Source organism: Amblyomma maculatum, chromosome 3, assembly GCF_055883805.1.
Source record: "Amblyomma maculatum isolate TAMU_Amacu chromosome 3, ASM5588380v1, whole genome shotgun sequence".
Classification (NCBI taxonomy): domain Eukaryota; kingdom Metazoa; phylum Arthropoda; class Arachnida; order Ixodida; family Ixodidae; genus Amblyomma; species Amblyomma maculatum.
In genome coordinates this window covers 94244722-94270662 of record NC_139346.1, presented here as the reverse complement: position 1 = coordinate 94270662, position 25941 = coordinate 94244722, and the positions used below count along the sequence as shown (strand labels likewise).

Sequence of the window (25941 nt, the reverse complement as noted above, 5' to 3'; positions counted from 1 at the left end):
AGCTCGTCAGTTAAGCAGACATAATTGTTTGTGTTTCCGGGTAATTCAGATTGATTGCGACATTTCCATTGAGATGCATATGCGTGCGGGAGATAACTATAATTCATGTACAAACCATTTTCACTACCAGTAATTGCAACTCCATGCTACCGTAGCTGCTTCTCTTAGCCAGGTGGCAAGGGATGGGAAAGCAGACCTCTAGCTAATAGTAAAGAAAAATTGCGCACTTGTTTGCATTATAGAGCCTCTTTAGCTCTTTTGCTTTCCTTCAGTTATGCAAAGATGGCCAGTCGTGGTTAGTGTTTTTAAATGAAGTGAGTTTAAACATTGGGGCCGTGTTCTTGGTACTTACGTGTGTGGAAGCAATGGTGCATACAGTCAAACCCCGATGTAACGAACACACATATAACGAATTATTGATTATATCGAACTCTTCCGAAATATTTTTGTCAAACACATGTATTTTTAACTTCCCATAGCAAATGTGGTTCGGCATAAAACGGATATAACGAACTTCGCGACTCCAAGCACTACCTCACTTTAATAGCAGGAGGCAGGCTTTGTTGCACTACGAGTGTGTTGTGTGGTGCATCAAACGTTCAGGACTACCTCGCAGGCCCTGACAGCGCCACAGAAGTCACGTCGGCATTGAGAGTTGACAGCCAAAGAAATCGTTTGCATCTCACAATCGCTGCCAGCACCGCTTCAGCAGCGGCGGCAGTGGCGCGATCGAATGTTGCTTTTGCTTTTTTTTGCGTCCTTTGCGTTTTAGTGTTAGCAGCGGCGTTGTGTGGCCGTCGTAGCGTTCAGTGGAGGCTGTGTCGGTGGTTGTGTCGAGTGTGGTGTACGGGTGTGCGTGGTGCTGTGATGGTGGTGAACATGAAGAAAAAAGCAGCTCTCATTTTAAAGACCAAGCTGGAGATAAAATCAGGGCCTTCAAGGCAGTTTACAAGACCAAGGAGACTGATTGACACTCTTCTCGTGAAGCTTTGTATGAAGCAGGACTTGAAGATCGACTTGCTGGTAGCATTAAAGCGGCATGGGACAGCGTGAAAGGCGAAACGATTGCCACCTGCTTTCGGCACGCAGGTATGTTCCAGCAGAGACCCGTGCATCAAATGACGATAGAGACGATCCCAACAAAGCAGAGCTCCAGAAGCTCGATAAGGCCTGGAACGATTTTTCTCGTCTTGTTGGTGATATCCCCACAACAATGACTGTAGAAGACTTTGTAGGGGCGATGACATCACAGCGACCAGGGCTGTACTGACGGACGCCGAAATCGCTGTGGAAATCTGGACATCCCGCAGACAAAGCTCAGGCTGACCCTACAGACAATGAGAACGTTCTGACTTCATAAGGAGTGCTGCAGTGCTATTGAGAGCAGTGGGTTTGCCCTTGTTGAGTGTTTGCAAACTGTGGAACAGGGCGTGATACGGAACGCGATCAACACAAAAAAGCAAGCCGTGATAATGCGGTTCTTTGCGAGTAAATAAATAGATGTGACCCAAGTAAGCACCCTCCGAGTTGCTGCGCCTTCTCTGATTGAATTTTGCTGCTCTTGCATGTATTTTTTATGAAATTTTATATTACGAATTATGGATATAGCGAACTATCGTTATTTTTTAACTGTTCGTTACAACGAGGTTTAACTTTCTAAGTTGGCAGCTCATCAGAAGGTAAATGTGCAATGAGAGGAGCTGCAGGCGTATGCCCTTGATTCATAGGAAGTTACGAATTGCATTGGCATGAGGCCATTGCACATGCATATAAGGCGATGTAGCCTTTGTGTGGGTACTCTCAACATACATAGTTCTGCAGCACTGCATGACAAGTGCTGAGCAGTCAAAATCTAGGTCAGCTAATTATTTTGAGTAGACATTTTTCATTTTTGATTTTCAGTTTGATTTGTATCGCACTCTCATGATTCAGACTACAGTGAAACCTTGTTATAAAAATCAGAAAATAGTTTGCTCTATCCATAATTCGTAATATAAAATATCGTAGCAAATACATGCAAGAGCAGCAAAATTCAATCGGAGAAGGCACAGTAACTCGGAGGGGGCCTACTTGGGTCACGTCCATTTAGTATTTACGCGCAAAGAACTGCGTTATCGCGGCCTGCTCTTTCTGTTGATCACGTTCCATAGCACACCCTGTACCACAGTTTGCAAACACTCAACAAGGGCAAACCCACTGCTCTCAATAGCACTGCAGTGGCGGCGCAGTAAATCCAATGCAGCAAGCGCTTCTTGTGAAGTCGGAATGATCTCATCGTCTGCAGGGTCAGCCTGAGCTTCGTCTGCGGGATGTTCAAAAACATCCACAGCGATGTCGTCGTCGCCTACAAAGTGCCCTACAGTCATTGTTGCGGGCATATCACCAACAAAACGCGAAAAATCGTTCCAGACCTCATCGAGCTCGCGGAGCTCTGCTTCTGCTTCGTCGGGATCGTCCCCATCGTCACTTTGCTGGAACAAAACCAGCGTGCCGAAACCAGTTGGCAATCGTTTTGCCTTTCACATTGTCCCATGCCGCTCTAATGCTCCCAGCAAGTCAATCTTCAAGTCCTGCTTCATACAAAGTTTCACGAGAAGAGTGTCAATCAGTCTTCTCTTGTAAACTGCCTTGAAGGCCTTGATTTTATCTCGAGCTTGGTCTTTAATGTCAGTGCTGCTCTTTTTTTCATGTTCACCGCCATCACAGCACTACTACGCACACCCGTGCACCACACTTGACACGACGACCGACGCAGCGTCGGCCACGCCGCGACGCCGCTGCAACACTAAAACTAAAAAACGCGAAAGGTGCAAAAACCAAAGGGCGAAAGCAACATTCGATCGCGCCGCTGCTGAAGCGGCGCTGTTAGCGATTCTGAGGTGCGAACGATTTCTCATGGCCTCCGAGATCTCCGGGAGGTGATCTCGGAGACCATGCATTTCTTTGGCTGTCAACTCTCAATGCCGTCGTGGCATCTGTGGCTTTGTTAGTGCCTGTGAGGTAGTCCTGAACGTTTGCTGCGCCACACAATACACTTGTAGTGCAACGAAGCCTGCCTCCTGCTATTAAATTGAGGTAGTGCTTGGCGTCGCGAAGTTTGTAATAAGTGAAATCTCGTTATAGGAGACACTCGGTTATAAGAGACATTTGAAAATGGTTTGGTTGGCTTTCCTATATCTGCCATGTTAACAACATCGCATACAAGAGACATGATTACAAGAGATACTCGGTTTCTAAGGACAACTTTTTCAGGTCCCTAGAGTAAATTCTTCACTATTTTGAAGAGACACAACCCAGGTGTGCTCGTGCAATGCAGCTGAAGCGTATCAACTCATATATGATGCACTTCAGATTCTCTTAACTAAATTCTGTTCTATTGGCCTCGAGATCGAGCAGAGTCGCCACCTTGCGGCTCAGCGGCGAAACCTACTCAGTGTGGATGCGTTTTCGCGTCGCGTGCCAGCCCGCAGTGATTTACGCGCGCGTGCGGCGTGTACAGGAGTGTTTTTGTTTGTTTCGCGGTTCCTGTGAGCTTTTGCTTACCTATATGCCTCTTGCAAAATAAATATGAACAGTCTATAACCCCACGCTTCATTAAAAAAAATAATACTTGTCCGTATCGAGCATATGTCATGCCTGGATAAGGACATCATTCATCGCGGTCTTCGGCGCTTGAAATACTTTGACATGCAATGTCTCAAACGAAGTGGTACTGTCGTTACCACCGTGTCAAAGCAAAACAGGTCGCTGCCGTCAGTAAAAGTTAATGCAAACGCTAAGAAATCGCATATTCCCATTTCTGTTTGGAATACCGCAGCTACTAAAACATATGCCACCGCAGACTGCTTCATATAGCAGAATGCAGTTTGAACAGACCACTCTATGGCTACTATGCCGTCTGTATGCTCGATAGAGCTGTGCGACTACTTTTTTTTTTTTTTGCTATTAAACCTCTGTCGCGGTGTCTCAATGGTAAGGAGCTCGACTGCTGATTTCGAGAACGGGGGATTCAATCACAACCGTTTCGAAAGGCGTTCCTCTGCTGTGGGATTTCACTGCACAATAAACAATCCCACGTTGTAAATGTGGTGTTAATAATGAAAAAAAAAAAAAAAACGACGCCAAAACCAGCCTCTGCAATCATCCGTCATAGCCGATGCCGCTTTATGCGTTAAACCCGGACCAATATGCATCTCTTTCTTTTTTATGTTGTTGTTGAAGGCTTCTGTGCATCCGTAAAAGTTTTAGTGAGCAAATTTTGCTTTAGAGAAATGCTCGAATGTTTGAGAAACTTATTTCCTGCGCCTAATTGTTACCCAAAATATTACATAATACACCTAGGTTAATGTACTTTACTGGTAGCCTATTATAATCATTATAATCCCTTTTCGTCCAAGTGCTCTTCCGAGCAAAATCGTCGTTTCTGACAAGGGGAGTAAAACAGCTTCATGCGGGCTTAAATATTAGTGTTTAGTTCGGGAATAAATACATCTTTATAGCCGCATGATAAGATGACCTCCATTTCTTTCGGAATAGTTTTATATCCGGCATCTGTTTTGGAAGCAACCCTAATATTTTACTTCGCATAAGATTTAGTCACTGCTAAATAATTAGTGATAAAGAAATTTTCAGCCTGTAAAATTGCTTCCCAGAACATGACAGTGCCCATGCGTAGTTTATAACGATGTCTTCGCAGTGAGTAATTCGTAGCGTGCACTTTAACGTTACTGAAAATTAATCGCTGAATATTGTAAATTCTGTCAAGTGTGTTAAAGTTCTTTCACACGGTGTACATTTATTGGTATTGCAAAACAAAATAATTACACTACTAATTTGCCGCTTTATATTAACATCACGCACATCAGAAATCCCTTATACTTTCCTCGGTTTCAGGAAATCATTTGCAGTTAGTGGCGCATGCAGTAATACGCTATCACATTCTATGACAGTGGCCGCAAAAAAATCTCGGCAAATTCAATCCACTCAGCACTGTACACGTGAACAATCAGCTTCCCTGTGCGGCGAGGTTTCCTGTATATTGTCGGCGTGATCTCATTATTGGGGAATACTTAAACGTGGTTGTCTGGGCCAGAGTTGATGTGCACTCAGTCTAAAGCAACTCGCCATGCAGTGCGCTGCCAGTGCTACATTCAACCTGCTTAATCCTCGAGTCAAGTACGATATAATGAACCAGGCTTTCTCGATTCAATCTAAAGTATTGCAGGTATCTGCGTGGGCTTGACACTAAATTCGCCGATCTCACTCGCATGAGACACGCGCAAACTGTTTAAAAGTCGATAATAAAAACAAAGCTGTCATTAGGCAGGCCCAAGCATTAGGCGCGTGAGCGCGGTACAGCGCAAGAAACATGCAAAGTAAATCTAGAAGTCTGGTGGTTGCGTGCTGTGTTTTCCTAAAATCCGCTCTTCTTCTGCTGCATTGGTGAAATCCTTGGATCTTTTTCTGCAATATTGCAGAAATACTGCATAAGACACGTTTTCATCGGCAACAAACCCGCCGTAAACTCGGAAGCAGACATACGCAGCGTGCGTTTCTGCGAGCGCCGCCGGCTGCCGATCCACACTACCGGAGTGACGGTGGCGCCACCTCTAGGTCGATCTCGCGGCGAATATCAATGTCCTTTCTGTTGTATATGTCAGGAACTGAGGAGTGCTCCCCATGATTGGAAAGTCAAAACGACCCCGCTGTTTCAGCCACTGGCATCGCATTACGGTCACCTATGAAGCAAATCAAAATGCATGAATGACATCCAGCATTTTTAACTCCTCGCTGTTAAAATCTGATCACAAGATGAAAGCTCAGAATCCTGATGTCTTTCTCTTTGTAAATCATGTGAGGGTAACGAGCATGTAAGAGTGCTTCAAAGGTATTAGAACAACAGGAAGGCCTCCAGAATTTGTGAAGGAATGCACATACTAGTATGAATAACTTCTTTAAGCTTTCCTGAACAATTGCCTGTTAATACGTGTGAAAGCATTTATATGCTGATGTGCAATAAACTGATCTACACAATGCTTTTAGAATTTTTGGTTACAAGAGACATGTTTTCGGGTCCCTTGAGTGTCTCTTGTAATGAGGTTTTACTCCTCTTTATGCTGAACCGCGTTCGCAATGGGAAGTTAAAAATACATGTGTTCGACAAAAATATTTTGGAAGAGTTCGATATATTCAATAATTCTTTATATGCGTGTTCGTTATATCGAGGTTTGCCTGTACTTGAACCTCCTTTATGAATTTCCACTTCACTTAAACTGGCTGTGAAACAAAATAGCATTTGCAAATGGCAGCATTTTGCACTTGTCACGCAACTTACCTTGCTCTTTTTTCGTAGAAGCAACTGCCGTCTTGCTTCAAAAGCCTATGCGCGATAACTCACTGGTGGTCATCTATGTGGTGAAGAAAATGAATTCATGTACGAATCAGTTACACTGCTAGTAATTAGGACTTTGTGCTACTTTGTGGTTTGCACCCGAAATTTTGCTATTTTCACAGCTACACTTTTAAGTGGAACAGACTTGAAAAGTGCATTGATAGCGTCTAGTGCAGCTGTATACCCTCCCCCCAAATTTCACAACTTACAGGTCAGGGTGCAAGGCTTGGCTTTTTCTCCTGGGATGAAAACAGTGTTTCCACTGTGAGGACGCTACTGAGCCACCGCAGTGGGTTGTTGCATACGTACTGAACTGCAACTTGCACGCATTTCCTGCAGCGTCCTGAGCCAGTGCGGGACAGCTTTGGGCGTGTGCTGATGGAGCGGCCGCCCGACGTGTGGGAACCCCGGAGTGGTGTGGGGCTGGCCCTGGGTCAGCTGGCACCCCTGGTGCCTCCAGACGCCGTGTCGGAGCTCATGCAGTTCTATGTGCACGAGGCATTGGCAGAACCCCACCCCGTGGTGCACAAGGCTCTTCTGGACGCCGCCACCGCCCTCGTCGACTTCCACGGAAATGTGAGGCTCTGTTCTTTTGCAGACGTCTATCTGTGTGGTGCACAAACTTGTTCAACCTGCACCAAGTCTGGTACAACTAGACAGTATTCCCTTTTTTTTTTTTTTTTTTTTTTTTTTTTACTTAGTGCTCTCTTAGCAGACCCGCAATCATGGTTTGTAGCAAACCTTGAAACCCTTAAAAACCCTCGATTTTTGAAACTCCTTATTCAAGGCCTTGTAGACCCTTTAATTTATGGCACAGCAAAGGCCTTAAATTGTAGTACTTGAATTTTGAATTGTATTTTTTGAATTTTATGTTTGAATAGGCTCGGCAAAGTCAGCTTGGCATCGACCGTGTTGTAATACTGAAAATTAATCCCTTCAGATTGGTACTAGGTGTTCTTGTGGCCAACACCTCCCTTAAGGTTTGCCTGAGACATGAGCTGCGAAAGGCCTACCTTACCACTTCCTATTTTCTCCTCCCTCTTGGGATGGTGGCTTTTCTACCATCCACCTGGCGGTAGAAGCCACTAGACTGGAAGCAACCATCCCCTCTGTAACCTCAGAGTACTGACCGTGCAACAGCGGGAAATCTTTGAGAGCTTTTCATAATGTGCTTCCTTAGCACATTACATTGAGTTGGCAACTTGGCTCACTAGCAACAAAAGCTGACCAAGACTTGAAAAATGTGCAAAGAAACTGAAAGTTTAGTGTGTGAATTACTGATGCGTTTCATGCAATGGTGCCTTATATTAAGGCAAAAGCTTAATGGCTCCTGCTGTTGAAGACAAAGTGTGTCCCGTTTTTGCGGCGTTCTGATTGGCCGAGGCGGGATACGTCCTTGCCATCTGCAATGCCGCACTTGAACGCACGCCAAGGAGCGCCACGCGACAGGTGCAATGGTGTACCGTCCAAACTCACACTTGCCGGAGAAAGTGTGATAAATACCGCGCTTTCCTTTCCTGTAAACCAATTATAATTATATGTAGCAATGCAACGAATGCCGATAACAGAAGTCTTATGTTGTCTAGCTTCCTGCCATCTGCAATACCACACTTGAACGCGCGCCAAGGAACCCCATGTGACAGGAGCGATGGTGTACCATTCAAACGCACATGTGTCGCATAAAGTGTGACAGATACTGTGCCTTTCCTTTCCTGTAAACCAATTATAATTATATGTAGCACTGCAACAAATGCCGACAAGAGGCTAACGATTTAAGGCAAATTATAGGATAGGAAAGGTAGGCTTTCGCCATTCTTCTCTTAAGAGACATCTAAGAGACTCACTAATTTTTTCCATTTGTCTGTGTTGTTGAAAGCTATATTTTCTCTCCAAGATAATAAATGTATCATTGCTTGAAATTAAGAGGTCCTCAAAAGACCTTGAAATCCCCTCCTTTTTTTTTTAACTGCTGTGAACTCTGTACAACATTCTGGCCATGTAATGGAGGCGGCAGTTAGCCTTCTGTGGTAATCGCCTGATGTTCAAAACTTAGCTGGACCCAAAAAATAGTTCGGGTAATCAAGCAGTCGGTAGAAATTGCAACTTGGGAAAAAAAAAAAAGAATCGGTTTGCTACAAAACATTGGCCTTAAAAGTCGGGAACGTCACTGTGTTTCACATTTCATTTGTAAGTGATGTTAGATTGTATTCAAGCCAAGTTTTATGTTTTCGTCTTATACGCACCACCACTTGGACGTCGCCAATACCACACAATGTGATGCGGCCGCATTGCATGCCATGAACTCTTTGCAGTGCATATCGCACACTGTGTGAAGTCTGAGGAGTGTTCCATGTGGCAACTATGGTCACGCAGCCCAAAAGTGTAAATGCACAACGCCCACAAGAAGATCAGCCGCTACCTTCACTGCACTACAAACATTGTCATCTACCTGCAGTGGATACTGTGTGGTTTTCAGTGCTATCGTGCACTCTGGCTTGTGTACTCATATTTCTGGGGCACCTCAGTGACAGTAAAGAACATGTCAATAACTTGAGTGGCAACAGTCTCGAGCAAGTAGCCAAGCCTATTCAAGCCGTTTTGTCCAGTTGACTCTGTTGACTCCATTTTAACCGAGTTCAAATCCAAGATGGAGTCTTTCACAGCTGTGAAGAAGTGGCTGTTGGAGCCCGTTTTCTTCTATGTCCGATATAGTATTGAGGATATAGTTTGGGGCATTGGGAAGCACAGGAAGAGACTTCAGGGGCACCAGGAAATAGGCAGAGTGTTCGGCAGAAAAGGGGTCATATAAAAAAAGAGGAAGAGGGAGAGGAGGAAAGCAAGGAAATCCATACCTCAGCATGGGCAGGACGAGATAGAAGAACTCGGGGAAAAGCAGTGTCAGCGTTATCAATGCAAGCAGCTGACGTATTTGGCCTTCTTTTTCCTCTCTCTGCTGTGCAGAGCAAGGTGAACACACTGCTGCCTCTCTTTGAGCACTTCCTGGATGAGGCACCCCGGGACCAGAGCTACGACCAGGTGCGCCAGAGCGTGGTGATCCTCATGGGCACGCTGGCCCGCCACTTGGACAAGGAGGACCAGAAGGTCAAGCCCATTGTCAACCGGCTCATCGACACCCTGGCCACACCCTCGCAGCAAGTACGATATGCATGCTCGGAATATTGATGCCACTGGCTAAGTGCACTAACACCATCGGAGTCTTCTGAGCAGAAAGCTGGGAAGATTGATTTTGCTTCCCAGACAGGTGTAGTCAGCGCAGGTCTTGTCAAGATATTGCACAAATGAGTTGGTATAGTATTTGAAGGATTGTATATGTTTGTTTGTTTTTTGCATTACTGATAGATATTATGTCACAAATTCTTGGTTGATGAGTAAGCAGGTGCCTTAAGTTTACACAGTTAGCTGGTGTTATGTTACAAGGGCTTAGGAGGGGGATGGTAGTGCTGCTCCATTTGCTCCATTCTGCTCCAAACTGCTTTTCCTGCTCCATCCTGCTCTGAAACGCAATATTGCTCCTAAACTGCTCCAAGTGGACTGCCTCGATGTTTTGTCATCGAATTTAGTGAACTACTCTTTCTGCTCGGTGGATCATTTATGGTACTTCCTACTAAAAATATGATTCGATGCAATCTTATATTAGACGACTGTAAGAAGCACAGCATGGCAATGACATATTGTGAATGGCGTGTGCACGTTATAGGGGTAGCCATAATAAACGTGATGGCAACACGCCGGTAGCAATGGTATAGCCTAATACATTTTTCGTAAACTACAAGAACATGGAGCCTAATAAATGTTTGTTCATGAGTAAATTTTAAACGAAGTGATTGGCGGGAATTTATCGGCAAAGAAATGCTCTGTGCATGTGACATAGCACTTTCTCTTGGCTACCACGAGCGGTTAGGAAACTTGTCTGGCTGTGAAAAACTATGCGAGTTGTTCTAATGGTTCTGTTGTGAAAACAAGCAGGTACTTCATCATTGAGGCTTGCCATGCCTATTCTAGACAAAAGCATACTTGAACTGCTGTGGGAGTGATGCCACTTGGGTGCCAATCACTAAACGTGTTTTCAGGAGTGTAGGAAAGCCATAGAGAGCTTATTGCCAGCATCTTGAAATTAAGGAAGCCCCAGCGTAGCTCAAGCCACTGCCAGAAGCCACTGTCAGAAGGCCATCAAATAAGGAATCGGAAGGGGGAAGAGGATATCCTTCCTTGAGTGCCGGCTACCTCTCTGAAGGCACTACTGACCAGTGGCCAGAAATTTATCTTCACAGGCATAGGATCCAAAAGCACATGCGCAAAATAGGGAAATGTGCTGCTCATTGATGTGAACTCCAAGCTAGTGGTGGTGCTTAGCGCATCAGAGTGGGCTCCCTTTCTGAATTTATCAAGAAAGCTTTTAGTTAAACTTGATGAAATAACAAGATTGACAGCTGGGCGAGTTAGCAATCGTGCCAGCCTCATCTTGTTTGCTTTTCTTCTCTGTGATGTGGTCTTTTGGCTTGTTTAAAATTAAACTTCATGTTCATTTAGGAAGTGTAAAAGCAAGCTTTCCATTTGTTGCTAGTCTGTTCCAAAGTTTTACTTGGGTTGTGTTATTTTTAAGATCTGTGCTTGTTTTGTCTTCCCTTGTCAGAGATGTACGCATACTCAGTAAAGCATTGAACGTTGAATAAAAAGTAATCAGATTGGATTTTTTATGCCAGGAAGCGAAGAGTGCCAAATAAGAGCATTTGGGCCTAGAAGCATGCTCCAAAACATAATTCGAGTGCTCCAATACTCTCGTTTTATTGCTCTGAAGCTGCTCCAAATAGGCTTTAATACTGCTCCTCGAGCTGCTCGAAAATGCTCGAGCCTCCTTTTATCCCTGTTGGGAAAAAAAAAAAAAAGAAAGAATACAATTAACTGCTGCTAGCTGAAGACCAATGAATCTTAGATTTGATTCCAGAGTGTGCAATGAATTCATCCATTTGGAATCAGGTGCACAACCTAGTTGCAGTGGCTCGAGGTAGTTTATTGCTTCTTTGCATGAAAGCGTTACTGTAAAATCTTGTTGATGCGTTTAAAAAAAAAAAAGCGAAAAAAATGCATTGCCCAGAAAATGTCCACTTCAAACTGCCTAAACTTAATGCTGAACTTGCTAAGCCTAATGTACAACCACATTTTGTTGAAATGTTGAACATAGTAGCTGGCAAATCGTGCTATCCTGTTGCATATTAACCGGTAAAAGAATATTGTAACTCTGTGGTAGGCTTTTACTGCCCGCAATTTTGAGCTTTTTGAGCTGATGAACTGAGAAATGGTATGAACTGGGAACATATCGAGGTTCTACAGTAAGTGCTTGCATGATTAGTCTAGTTTGCCAACTCGGAGTTGGTAGAAAACAGGGAAATCAAAAGCAGCATAATAGTCGCATAGTAATTGCTCGTAGCATCGACATGAGCACAGCCTTATAAGATAAAAGGGAGACTGTCACAAGCATTGCTGTTGATGGAAAATTTGTCCTCATCGACGAATCACGCGGATGACTACCGCTTGTCCAGGGAGTACTATGGACATGAACTGCACCTAACTTTTTTAAAGGAGTAGCGATAGGGAATTATAGTGGTAGTTATAGCGAGAGTGAAACAAATGGGAAGGATAGATGCGGCTGCAAGCCTTGCAAACCAGTTTTGGGTATACTAGATCAGTATAGGAGAATCTTGATCCACTGCTGGCACCTGATTGTGATAATTGCGAGCGGTGACCTTAAGCATGGTCGGATGGTGTCCCCTATGGCAGGTTCAAGAGGCGGTGGCCACATGCCTGCCCCCGCTGATTCCAGCCATCAAGGACGAGGCGCCCGTGCTGGTGCAGAAGTTGCTGACTCAGCTGCTCAACTCTGAGCATTACGGCGAGCGGAGGGGTGCCGCCTATGGCTTGGCCGGCCTCGTGCGGGGCCTCGGCATTCTCTCCCTCAAGCAGCTTGACATTATGAACACGCTGACCGAAGCCGTCCAGGTACTGGTTGCCTTCCTTCCTTTGCATTTTTGTATTCAGATGTAGTTGTTTTACTCAACCCTTGCGTGTGACATCTTTCAAGTGGTGGGTCACAACAACCTGTTTGCTGCTGCCTTTCTCAGCAATAGAAGTGATGTTGCCACTGCATCACCCAGCAGGCACGCCTCTATATGCTGATGGCATGACATGCAGTACTGCATGATTCCTAAAGTAAAGTTGTTAGATAACAACAACAAAAAACATACAGTGAACAGCCGATTGACCTTTCAACAGCCAACCTTGAGCTGTGCTCGTCAGACGGGTTTTGTACCAGTATTGCCGTTGACAAGCGGCAGCCCGCTTGTTGCTCTACTTCTGTCGCTGAGGGCAAGTTAATTGCGTTGGTGTCGGTTTTCAACCCTAGTGGGTATGTAGTTGCCGTCCGTAAAAAACCATCAGGAATGTGCGAATATTGAATTATTCGAATGTGAATCCAGTACGTATATGGGGGAAAATTGCCTTCGAATATCGAACATCTTATGAATGGGAAAAATAAAGGAATATTGAAAAATAGCAAACATTGTTCATCTTGTTTATTTCAGAATTCACGTAGTATTGCAAATAATATAAATTAGGATTGCACAGATGTGTATACGCCAGTAGTGAGGATTGCTAGTGATGATGGCGAGAGGCATACTGCTTCAAAATACGGACCAGCATGTTGTAGTTCCAAGAAATACTAGGCATAAAGTTGCAGACAACAAGGAATTTTTTTTTTTTTCTACAAGCGAAGACTGAAATGGGTTTGCATTCAATCCTCTGCTACAGCTTTAGTTTTCCATGTGTTCTGAGTACTTTTCGATGGTGGTATCATTGTTTTTTGTTTTCTCTGGCCTTGCGTGTATGAAAAAAAAAAAAAAAAAAACGAAGTTGAGCAAGGTTCTGCTGTACTTGCTGTATATCCTCCAGGACACCATATGGCCATTAATTAGGTCTTTCTTTTCTCAGGACAAGAAGAACGCCCGGCGCAAGGAAGGTGCCCTGCTGGCCTTCGAGATGCTCTGCTCGGTGCTGGGGCGCCTCTTTGAGCCGTACGTGGTGCACGTGCTGCCGCACCTGCTGCTCTGCTTTGGCGACAGCAACCAGTACGTCCGCGAGGTAGGTCTCTGTCTCCTTGGTTCCTGACTGCTGCTGCTGCACTTTCCAGATGGGTTTCTCCTTTTCTTCTTTGTTGTTTTTATCTTCTGTTCAGGCTACGGACAGCACTGCCAAGGCTGTCATGAGCAAGCTGACAGCACACGGTGTCAAGCTGACCCTGCCCTCACTGCTGGCCGGTCTCGAGAACGATCTCTGGAGGACCAAATCAGGTACTTATGTTTTGGGAGTCCGCAGGTCACTGGACTCTGTGCTGTCTTTTTCTTTTTTCTGCCGCATTTTGTTTCCTTTTATATTCATTTATCTTTCAGGCATGCAGTTAAATGCTCGGTGCCATTTTCATTCATCCTGTAACCCTGTATGCCCTGCATAGGCTGTAAAGCTAAAGGTTGCAGACATATTTTTTTTTAAAGGCGAAAGTCTTCCTAGGTTCATGAAATGAAAATCCTGCTGTGCTCTGATGTGTCACTCTCAAATAGCGAACGTGTGATGGGGGAGATTAGGATAGAAAATGATTGATGGTGATAGGTAATGAATAAAAGTTTATCGATTGAGTTAGTGACTAGTGCTAATGACTAATAGTAATGATTAACAATAACTAAAAATGACGTATAATGACCACAACTGATTGGAGATCAGTAAAATACTTAGTGATGAACGATAATGACTACAATGACTCATCATGACTGCTAATGACTACGAAACGACCAATATGTCAAACAATGACTTGAAATAATCACATCTGATTGGAAACGAATAAAAATGCTTAGGTTTGAGCGGTAATGACTACAATGACTAGGCATGGCTCATGATAACTACGAAGCGACATAACCAAACGATGAGTTAAATGAACACAACTGACTGGAAACAAGTAAAAATGCTTAGGGATATATGTGATAATTAATATAATAACCAGGCATGACTACGAAACGACCAACATGTCAAGTGACGACTTAAAATGACCGCAACTGACTGGAAATGATGAGAGGCAAATGATAGGAGAGGAAGCGTAGGTTTTGCCATTCTCCTCCATCTAAGAGACCCTCTCATTTTCTTAGCTGGTTGTTGCATGCAACTGGGTCATTTGGGGTTGTTGTAGAGCCTTTCAAATTCTGCTTTGTAACCCTTTTTGATGGAGGCGTTGTACTGTGTTGACGGCAGGTCTCATTTATTTTGGTTCTTTATTAACCGGTGTGCTCCAATGGTGCCTTGTATCCCGTTTGCAGTATAATTGGAGGGGCGCACGTGAATGGTGCCAGTATGGCACTTTTTCAAATATTGTATTGGCATCAAAGGCTCATGCAAATTCACCATGTGATGAATGTGTGCTTATTATAACACGTCAGGGTAAAAGTTCCACTGACAGAAAGAAAACCTAGCTTTTCCATGATAACACACTTCCATGACTGTAGGCCACAGCCATGGCCTAGTGGTTGGGGCGCCCGTCTTGGCTGCGGGAGATGGTTAGTTTGAAACCCACCGCCGGACACCCACCAGTAAAAATGGGTGCAAGTGTCCCCTGACCTGACACCTGGCTCTCACAGGGGTGGAAGAGGCTTGGAAGAGGCTCAGCTAACCCAGCTGTGCCCCTTTGTGGGCAAAATCAGGTTTTGAACACCAACCTGAAAAGGTAGTCCGAGCTCAAGTGTTGGATACACCTCCTAAGAGCGGAAGCAGGTTCTGTTACTGAAATATGGGCGAACTTATGGTTGTCCGATGATGGACAGCATCACTGACCCATCGGCGCAACTATTTGGTCCATGTCCCCTTTCCCATGCGTTTCACCTGGCCCAGAATAGCAGAGTGCCAGGCCGAGGGAAATCTTGTACCCATTGCAAACCAGTGGATACCCACCGGCACTGAAGATCAAACCTGGTACCTCCTGAATGCGAGGCAGATGCTCTTCCACAAGGCCACCGCTTCAGTGTCCTTTACGGACCCCATGCAGCACAGTAGCTCAAACCACCTTTACAGGCTGTAGTGTTCGAAACTTCTTTTCTTTATTTTGTTCAAAAAGCTGCCACAGACGGGATTGGCTCAACAGGTTGTGAAGTCATTTTAGCATAAATTTTCATTGCGAGTTCATGACATGACTCTAACGTCACTATAAAGTAAAGCAACTGCGCCACTTAAACACAAATTGTCAAGAAGTTGCCAAGCGATGGAATCGAACCTCTTAACTCTTCAGTTTCAAGCCTGACACACCACCCCTATTCCTCTGAGTCACATTGGTTCGACTGGTTTAAAAGCAGTATGTGGTTGCAGCAAGCACGTTGAGGTCTGCAAAACAGGATGCGCCAGGGTTCCAAAATGGCCACAACACATCACATGTCTTAATGTGGACCGAGGTGTTGCACAACTTCTTTTGTACAAGTCTCTGGCATTGCTCGAATAAAGAAGCGTATCTGATACCACTGCGCCCTGACACGCACTCGCAGGGTCTGTGGAGCTGCTGGGCGCCATGGCATTCTGTGCCCCCAAGCAGCTGTCGTCCTGCCTGCCCTCCATTGTGCCTAAACTCATCGAGGTGCTGTCAGACTCTCACGTCAAGGTGCAGCGTGCGGGTGCCCAAGCCCTCAAGCACATTGGTTCTGTCATCAAGAACCCCGAGATCCAGGTGTTCCTCCCTTCTCTCTCTCTTTCCCCTTTGCTTTGTTTCCTGTTTGGGGAGGTTTAGCTGCTGGCATCTCAGCATATTGCAGTCAGAACTACATTACATCACTTACCCATGACTGAGAGGATTCGGTCCTCTTTCTTTTAGGGACCTATAGCTGCAGAATTTGTGGTTGTGTTGTACAATGATGTGACTTAATAAGGGAAGGCATTTTATAAGTCAGAGTGATTAGGTGCTAAGTGATATGCAAGAATTCTGGCACACTCAGTTTGCAATGGGGATCTTTGGTGATACTAAATGCCTTCTGCCAGCTTGGGTAATAGACTGCAAGCACTCACAGTACTCCAAAGCTTCTTTCCCCCGTTTAATTTTTCTTATCCTGGATCTGTCTTTATGCGATACAGGCCATTGTTCCAGTGCTGTTGGACGCACTGCAAGACCCGGCAGAGAAGACATCTGACTGCCTGGCAACATTGCTCAATACGAAGTTTGTGCACTTCATTGACGCGCCATCGTTGGCGCTTATCATGCCTGTGGTGCAGCGTGCCTTCCAAGATCGATCGACCGAGACCAAGAAGATGGCTGCCCAGATCATTGGCAACATGTACTCTCTCACGGACCACAAGGTACAGTGCCTGCTGTCCTTTTCCCTGCTCACTGTTGAAATGGGCCTTCCATTTTTAGATTGTGTATGCACCTTTGGTGATTCCTTCTTGGCACATTTAAATGTGGTAGTCAGGCATAAGGTGTAGATGTCACCCTGTATGTAAGGAATGTTATTTGCATCAGACTAGTTAGACAGCAACAAAATAATAGATTATAATGCAGGAAAACTAAAAATGAATGAAACAGGTCTTCTGTTGACAGTGTCGAAGCTGTCTGTGAACGAACTCCTGGGACAATAGCAATGTGGTTTTTCCTCTTGCAGGATTTGGCACCCTACCTTCCAGCCATTATACCAGGCCTGAAGCAGTCCCTTCTGGACCCTGTACCGGAGGCAAGTTTCCTACACCTTTATTTCTTGGCTGGATTGTATGTTGATCGTGTTTGCACTGGCAGTGCATGTATGACTCTCATAGGTGTGGTAGCGCTGTGCCTGTGAAGATCAATTCGCTCTATATTAGAGTGGTTAATGCATTACGTTGTTGCCATTTTCTTCCTGATCATTTGGCAGCTGAGGGATGTAGTTTTACTTGCAAAGAAAAACTGGTGCAGCGAAGTGTTATACAGTGAAAGCTTGCTAGTTTGAACTTCACGGGACCAGAAGAAATGTTCGAAGTATTGATGGGTCCTGCAAAAATTTGACCATCGCTTACAGTGCTAACCATACATGGATGCAACGTAACCAGTGCTAAGTGGTTCAAGACCTGTAGCACTCATCCGACGCGATGCCTTTTCATGGGCGTTGGCTAGTGCTATGCCGACAATAAGAATTACCATATTTCCTAATTAACAGCAGTCTGAACACAAAACAGAGAGCAGGCAGCCACGTCCGTCAGCCCCTACCCTCCAATGCTGCTGGCTGCCGTGTGCCGGTCTTAGCACCAGTTTGGCTTCAACCCTTCTTTTACATGGTTTCATGTCCTTTTCCTGTTCTGGGGTTGCTCATCCTCGTAACTATGCTGCTTTATCACGATAGTGTTTCTTTAGCCAAGTGACAGGTCAACCAGAAGCGGCAGTGCAGTTTTCTTTTTCTTTTTTTTTTTTCTACATACATACATAGACTTTTATACACAGGCTTTTGTGGAGCTTGGAGAGACCGAGCAGTGCAGTTCAAATTAACACGTTTTCACTGTACGTAACAACTAAAGAAAAAAATGTTTTAAATAAGAAGAGCGGACAACCGTGACATGTATGGAGTTTCTCTATTGCGAGATGTGTTTCTTACCTGGTGCTTGTAGTGATTCTTGCTTTTGCTTGTGTGCACTGGTAGCACTTGGAGGCTGCAGAACTACACGTTAGCCTCCTGGCTTGTTAGTATTTTGCAAATGATAAAATATTGTATGTTTTGCATACGCGAGCATGCCTGAGCCTGAATGATGCTTTAAACTGGAAGCTCTCTATTTAGAGGTGTACAGATACTCGAATAAGCGATATTGAATTGAATAACAAGCTCTCAAGTTATTCTATCCATAAATCTAATGCCTGGTATTCAGTTGAAAGAATATTCCATAAATTTTGTGAGTCTTGGTGCTGGTGCAGTGAGCAGTCTGCCATTTTTCTTTCTCCTGATTTTCTTTAGTGCATTTGCTGGTTTTCCAGGGACATGATGCATATTTTGACTCTACAGTCACTACACACGAGGAAATAAATGCTCATTGCCACAGTCTTCATAGCATTGTCGTGACACAATTGAATCGTGAATTACACCCCCAAAAAAATTAGATACTTCACACGGCCAGAACATTGCTGTGTGGCATAGGCCACGAAAGAGAGCAACCAAGAACACATTACGCGAAAGGAACAATAGTATTCCGAAACTAGGAAATTCCAGCAAACTGAACAGAGAAAAAGACTGTGAGAATGAAGGCATGCAGGGCCTTCTGTTATATGCTACAGTCGAACCCGGATATATCGAACTTGACGGGGACCGCGAAATAGTTCGATATATTGATAATTCGATATACAGAAATCGGCTTGTGACTGCACTTACAATGCGAAAAAATGATACCGTATTTGTCGCGTAATCAACCCACTCGCATAATGAACCCACCTTCCACTTTTGCACCCGAGAATTTGAAAAACAAAAATGCATAAAGGCCAGCTCGCTCACATGCAAGCGATTGAGCGATCTCAGCGACGAGCGGCAGCGACAGAGCAAAAAATTTCAAACTTGTTGGAACTGCATCTCTCTCGCCGCTCGAGCCACTGCGGCAGCTCAAAACAAGGTTTCTGTCTCACCGCGGCAGAAATCGCGAGCGTTTTCACTTGCATGTCGATGACGCGCGTCAGTCCGTTTCGGTCGTCTCATCCACAGCTCATTGGCAGCGTGCTAAGATGCTGCGCAGTGATAACGTCCGGGCGCGTTTATCTCTTGATAGCTCCTGTGGTGGCGGGGAGCGAACTTGGCAGAGTGCCCGTGATGGCTTGATTGCACAAGCCACGCCGCGCTTGGGGCGGGCGTCATGATCGCAGCAGCTGACCGCATGCTTTCGTTGATTCATACATGCAGGATAAACGACTCCCGCAAAAGAAAAAAAACTGCTGTTGTTTAATCCGAACAGCACAATGATAAGAAAGGATGACTCTCAAAAAAAAAAAAAAAAGAAACAAAGAGAGAGCTAACGCTTCTTAACGTCCCCAGGCGCCATAGCCACGTCAGCCGCCGCGCACAGAGGGTTTGTCTGAAAACGGGCTTAGCTGGCTTGGCGCATTTGTAGCGCGTGCTGGAGAGAAATAGCTCGGCAAAAGAATGGTCACACCCACGCACATGGCTTGAAAACGTCATGTGTTGGCGCGCGGGAAACGATAACTGCAGATGCGCGCGCCTTTGGGGAATGGGCGCGGCGCTGCCCAGACCAGCCGTCGCCGAACTGTTCCTTCTCATTCCTTCTGCGCATGGCTTGAAAACGTCACGGGGCAAACGACCAAGGGTGATGCGATCGTCTTTGGGGAAGGCACACTTTCCAGTGCGTGGTACGAAGTTCGATATATCGAACGACCACTGAAATTAAGTTCGATATATGACGCGGCTTTCCTATACTTTTACATGGGATTTTCAAGGGGATATTCCGTGAGTTCGATATAACCAAAATTTGATATATCCGGGTTTGATATAACCGGGTTCGACTGTATAAGTTTCCCACTCTTGTCTCTCTGTGCTCTCACGTGATTGAGCTGTCAGCACGCTGCTGCTAAAGATGCCTTGGCAGTCAGCGCTGTTCGTGAGAATGTATGAGCCTTTCACCACATCTGTAAATAAATTCATTACTACTCTTTGAATATTTGATTTCAATATCCCCTTCAGGCGCCAATTAAATTTTCTGAAAGGAAAATTTCTTTTTTGCACCAAGCATGATCAGTAGGCCAGGCAGAATTCAAATATGAAAAATTATGCAAAAATATTTATATTTTGTTCGCGTCCACATATGTGGACATGGCGCCTCAAAGCTGCTACATGAATGAAAACATTGCAGCATTTTCTGCATTTTCTAACTAATTATTAAGCATGAATAAATGTTTTCCTCTGAGAATACCTTGCGTCTTCAAGACTGTGACACCTGCGCGTAAATAAGCATACAGTACAACCTCAATAATTCGAACTCGGTTAATTCGAAATCCCGGATAATTCGAAGGTTTTCTGCGGTCCCGTATTTTCCAATGTAAATTTGGCCGGATAATTCGAACAGGCGGCCTGCGCCAGCCCGGTTAATTCGAAAATTTGGACTGCTATGCGGCAATGCCTGATCCATGTTTCACCGCAAACCCGGCGAAACGACGGCCCTACGGAGCCGCGAGGCAAAGCCACATAGTAATGGTGATGATTTATAGGCGAAGCGCCCCAGCCCGAGCACTCTCTGCACAAAAATCGGTCCACAGTGCGCCTCGCGCACCGCCGAAACACGCGCCTGCAGAGGAGAAGACGTGCTTCACTGCAACACGGCGGGCATACCGGTTTTTATCACATGACCTCGCCCCCACTCCATCCCTTGGTGTGCTTCGCCCACTCTTCCCCCGTGCTTCCGACGCTGCAAGTACGCCACCACCACCGCCGCGCCGGTCTCGCCTGCGCCATTTCTTTGTGTTGTGCGCTGTGGTTAGGGGTCGGCTACTGTGCCGTTTTTTTGGGCGGGACTGTGCAGAAGTGCTAGCTTTGTGACCGTAGCAGTGCAGAAATGCCAAAGTGCAAGACTTTAACGCTGCAGCAGAAGTTCTGCTTGATACAGAAAGCAGGCAAGAGCGCTTGTTCGGAGACCGAGTTGGCCAAAAGGCATGGCGTGCCCCTCTCGACGTTGTCCACAATATTGAGCAACAAGTCAAAAATACTAGAGGCTTACGGCAAGACCTATTCTTCGAAGCGGTCACGAGTGCAGGCTCCCACGTATCAAGATGTGGAAGCTGCTCTGCTTCGCTGGCTGCAGAAAGCAAACGCTGCCCACCTTCCCGTCAGTGGAACGCTACTGCGGGAGAAGGCCAACGACCTAGCTCTACAACTTGGGCACGAGGAATTTAAGTGCAGCAATGGATGGTTTTGCCGTTTTAAAGAACGCAATAATTTAACCTTTCTCACCGTCTGTGGTGAGAGCGGCAGCACTAACGAGAGCGTTGTCGAGGATTGGAGAAACCACACATTGGCGCCGCTGCTTAGCGAGTACGGTGCAGACGACGTTTACAACCTTGACGAGGCTGCACTTTTTTATAAGATGCTGCCAACAAAAACATTCTCAGTGAGATCACTGCTGGTACGAACATGCGCGATGACAGCGACGATAGCGACGACGACACTGACGAGCCTCCCCGAGCACCTGCTCTTGGTGAAGTTATCGGATCGCTGAACGTTATCCGCAGTTTTGTTGAGTGCCGCGGTAGAAGTTCAGAGATGTTTCGTCTATTTGACCAACTCGAGAGCATGACCTTAGGAGCCGCAAACTACCGGACGCGGCAAACCAGCATCTCTGATTACTTTCAGTAGTAATTCAAAATATGCCGAATAAAGGTAACACGTTTCTGCAACGAATTTTTTTGCCTAAGTCTTATTTCTTGGTGTGTTCGGTTAATTCGAAAACCCGCCTAATTCGAAGATTTCTCGCGGTCCCGATGACTTCGAATTAACGAGGTTCGTACTGCACTGCACGAAATAACGAAGCGCCGCAGACACTAACAATTTCGGCGTTAAGATGCCGTGTCCACATTTATGGACGCGAAACTTTGAAAGTCCGCTGAAGCACTTTTTCTATGTCTAAGATAATGAAATCTGGCATGTAACATTTACGTTCCCTTATTGACTTATTCATTACAAGAAATAGTATTATTAGGCATCGGTTTAGAAAGAAGCATGCAAAAATTAGAGCTGCTGATTCGTCCCGCCATAAAATGCTATGACGTGCATCTTTGCTTGCTGTTTACAAAAACATTTCTCTGTAGCAACAAGAGATGGCACCACATACTCAACAAGGTTAAAGCCCCTCAATAAACTAAAAGTAGCGCCATCTCCTCTCTCCTCCTCCGGTGGCGCCGCTCCTCCTCTCACATTTCGACCGTGGCTCCACCTACGGGGTGCGCGACTAGCGCGCGCTCTCCGGAGCAGGCGCCCTTCACAGCCGTCTCGATCAGCGCCGCGCGCGCGCCGATCGAGGCGGCCGTGCGCCGGGTCTCACCAGAGCCTTGCATTTTGTCGCAATGTGTTCAGGTTAAAATATTACTCATTGCTGAAACATAATTACCGAATGTTGACAGGGATTTCCAGCCAGAATATTTTCAGCTGTGAGTGTCATACACCGCATATACGCGATTTCGGCGTTGGTTCAACTCGCCGTCATCTCCGTGTGTCCGTAGTTCGTCACATTTGGCCACTCAGTGGCATGCTTTATAAAATTTGTAACTAGGCGGCGGACAGGAACAATTTTGGAACAGTCTGTGTATGGTTTCTTTGCAGCGTTGACTGGATTGCGAGCTGCCGGTAAACTTGAGAAGTGTGGCAGCAGCTGTCTTCCATGTATTTTCAACTTCAGCTGCAGATCAAATTAACTATAGGCGGCGAAAGCTGCAGTCTGTGTGGAGTCTTTGCAGCTTTGATTGACTTGTGAGCTACCGGTAAACTTGGGGAGGGTGATAGCAGTTATTTTTTTTTATATTTGGCGTTGAGACGGTGCCGTGTTCAGCTGCCATGGTGTGTCACGATACGTACACGATTTTGGCGTCGATTTAACTCGCCTTCACCTCATTGAGTCCGTCAGCCGTTGACAAAAGTGCACAACATGCTTGAAAAAAAATTAACTAGGCTGCGGAAGCTGCAGTCTGTGTGGTTTCTTTGCAGGTTGGACTGAATTGTAAGCTACCGTGAAACTTGGGAAGCGTGGTAGCAGTTTTTTTTTATAGTTTGCGCTGAAACGGTTCCGTTTTCAACTGTCAGTGCGTGACACCATTTGTACGCGATGTCTGCGTTGGTTAAACTCGCCTTCACCACCGTGCTTCTATCAGTCGCCGGCCAAAGAGTGCAACATGCTTGAAAAAAAAAAATAGCCAGCGGGAATGATTTAGTAGCAGTCCGCGTGGCAGCAAAACACACGGCGATATGTGCCGCGCGCGCGCCGCCCGCCCCGCTGGAAAGGAGGAAGCTGCACGCCCAGCAAAAAAAAAAAAGCACGCGCGCGCACGTGACGGCGCTCGGCCAATGAGAGGGTCGAACGACGAAGGAGAGCGCAGGAGAGGAGGCGGGCGGCAAACTTCACATGTTGGCGCTACTTTTAGTTTATTGAGGGGCTTTAAACAAGGTGGGTCCAAATGTTACGGGTGCCAAATTCAAAGGCAGAAATCCGCACTCCGTGGTAAGGTATCGGGAAATTTTAGTCGCGTCCATATATGTGGACGCAGCGCCTGAAGGGGATATGCAGGGTTTGTTTCAGTTTGTTATTCAGTTCAAGAGTTACTGTTCGGCGTTTGAACGCTCCTGCTTCTAATTGATCTTGAACACTAATGCATTCGTTCGCACATTCCGCTGCAGTTGTTTTCATCGCGACATTGCATTCATCCTTTGTATTCCCCTTTATGTGCGTGTGTATATGTACACACAAACTCTGAATGAGTGCCTAACATTGCATGTGGTTCCAGGTGCGAAGCGTGTCCTCGCGTGCCCTTGGGGCCATGATTAAGGGCATGGGCGAGACCTGCTTTGAGGACCTCATCCCATGGCTCATGCAGACGCTCACCTCGGAATCCTCACCCGTCGACCGGTCAGGAGCGGCCCAAGGTGAATGTGCCAGCTGTGCCATCTTTCGTTCTCCTTTTTCTTTGGTATTTGCCTCCGGCAAGCCTGTGCAGCGTATGAGCTGATTTGTGATGGAAAATCAGTGGTGTGCTTTAGTTTGCAGTGCTAATTGCATCTTGTTCTTGTGCTTTTTGTGCTTGATATATTCTTTGACGGGATTTCTGGCTCACATGTTTTTCAGTTGCATAGTCTCTCATTTATGTGTTTCGGAAGAAGCATGTTCCTGTCCAATTTATTGCTTCCATTTTTTTTTTCTTTTGTCTCCTTAAAGAACCGCTTAGCTCCAAGTTGACACCTGTCGTGCATTTATTTATTTCATTGATTCTGTTTCTTTCCACTGCCTGTCGAATGTCAGTGCGCCCAAAATGTGATCTGTTTTTCTCCTTGCTGGCTGGGACAGGCCTGAGTGAAGTGCTCGGGGGCTTGGGCGTGGAGAAGCTGCAGACTCTGATGCCCGAGATCATATCGACAGCCGAGCGAACAGACATCGCGCCGCACGTCAAGGACGGCTACATCATGATGTTCATATACCTGCCGGGCGTCTTCCAAAAGGAGTTCACACCTTACATCTCTCAGATCATCAACCCCATCCTCAAGGTCCGTGTCGTGCTGCGAGACATTCTTTGTTCTTCCCATATGCAGTTTATGCACTTCTAGAACATTAGCTCTACTGTGCACATTTAGCGATGTTGAGGTGATGCTGCAATCGATCCTTAACGTTATCGTTACAACAGGCATAAAGTTTGCCTCAGCGTTGAGGCAGCGTGCCTACCATATGACCTCGTAAAAAAATTACACAATTTCATAAAAGATATACATTTTTTTAAATAAAAAAATAAAAAGTAAATAAACAATCTCTCAAGTCTCTAATTTTTACACATATCCATGTTCGGCAGTGTCGAATGGCTGTTCCCTAATATGGAGGTGTGTTGTTTCTTTCCTTTTTTGTGGAGGGACCAGCCTTCATACGCTGAGAAATAGGGAATGCTAATGTCTCGTGCTCTCCTGTAGGCTGGTCTGTCCTTTATTCATTGTTGCGGGTGGCTGATTGGTTATGCGCATGCATTTTGCACTGGCCACAGGCCCTCGCAGATGAGAACGAGTATGTACGCGAGACAGCGCTGCGGGCTGGCCAGCGGATGGTGAACATGTATGCAGACACGGCCATGACCCTTCTGCTGCCTCAGCTGGAGAAGGGACTTTTTGATGACAACTGGCGTATCCGGTACAGCTCCGTCCAGCTACTGGGTGACCTGCTGTACAAGATCTCCGGTCAGCTGCAAACGTTTTTGACCCCATTCTGCCAAATTGCATGTTTCACTGACAGTGTGGCTCGAGATATCTAAGACATGCAGTGTTGCACTTCCCGCGTCACAGGTTTCTTGAGCGTGCGGATGACTGCACTGCTGAGGACAGGTGTGCTTAAGACATGCAGTGTTGCACTTCCCGCGTCACAGGTTTCTTGAGCGTGCGGATGACTGCACTGCTGAGGAAAGGTGTGCTTGACTAGGATAGAGCTTCACTGTAACAGTGGCCTGGTAGTAGCTGCCTTGCTTGTGGGTGGTGCAGGGGTTGGATCCTCTATTGTGTGGAGTACCAGTACAAGGAGCACAAGCTTTCCTCTAGCATGGTGCTTGGAGTTAATATGAGCTAAATTGCTTGGGAGATCGCACCTTTGCCCCACCTTGTGTAGACAAGAATTACCGTATTTACTTGAATGTAGCGCAGCCGCAAATGTAACGAAAGGGTCGACTTTGCATATTGCATAGTGGAAAAATAAAACCATGAATGTAATGCAAGATAAGCACTTTGCAAAAGTACCTTTGATAGACATTATGGCTCTTGCAGTTTCTCAAA

The 25941-nt window shown here is 45.7% G+C and overlaps 1 protein-coding gene across 1 annotated transcript in view; it reads left to right on the top strand.

Annotated features, from left to right (window-relative positions):
* The window catches only part of l(3)80Fj (lethal (3) 80Fj), a 141726-nt gene that overhangs the window by 72072 nt on the left and 43713 nt on the right, over positions 1–25941 (top strand). Inside the window, exons 29-39 of the mRNA XM_084597788.1 lie at positions 6731–6967; positions 9353–9547; positions 12191–12409; positions 13397–13546; positions 13641–13755; positions 15982–16160; positions 16562–16783; positions 17086–17154; positions 23928–24066; positions 24485–24681; positions 25167–25356. Coding sequence (XP_084453914.1) covers positions 6731–6967; positions 9353–9547; positions 12191–12409; positions 13397–13546; positions 13641–13755; positions 15982–16160; positions 16562–16783; positions 17086–17154; positions 23928–24066; positions 24485–24681; positions 25167–25356 — 1912 coding nt within the window. The remainder of the gene's footprint in view (positions 1–6730; positions 6968–9352; positions 9548–12190; positions 12410–13396; positions 13547–13640; positions 13756–15981; positions 16161–16561; positions 16784–17085; positions 17155–23927; positions 24067–24484; positions 24682–25166; positions 25357–25941) is intronic.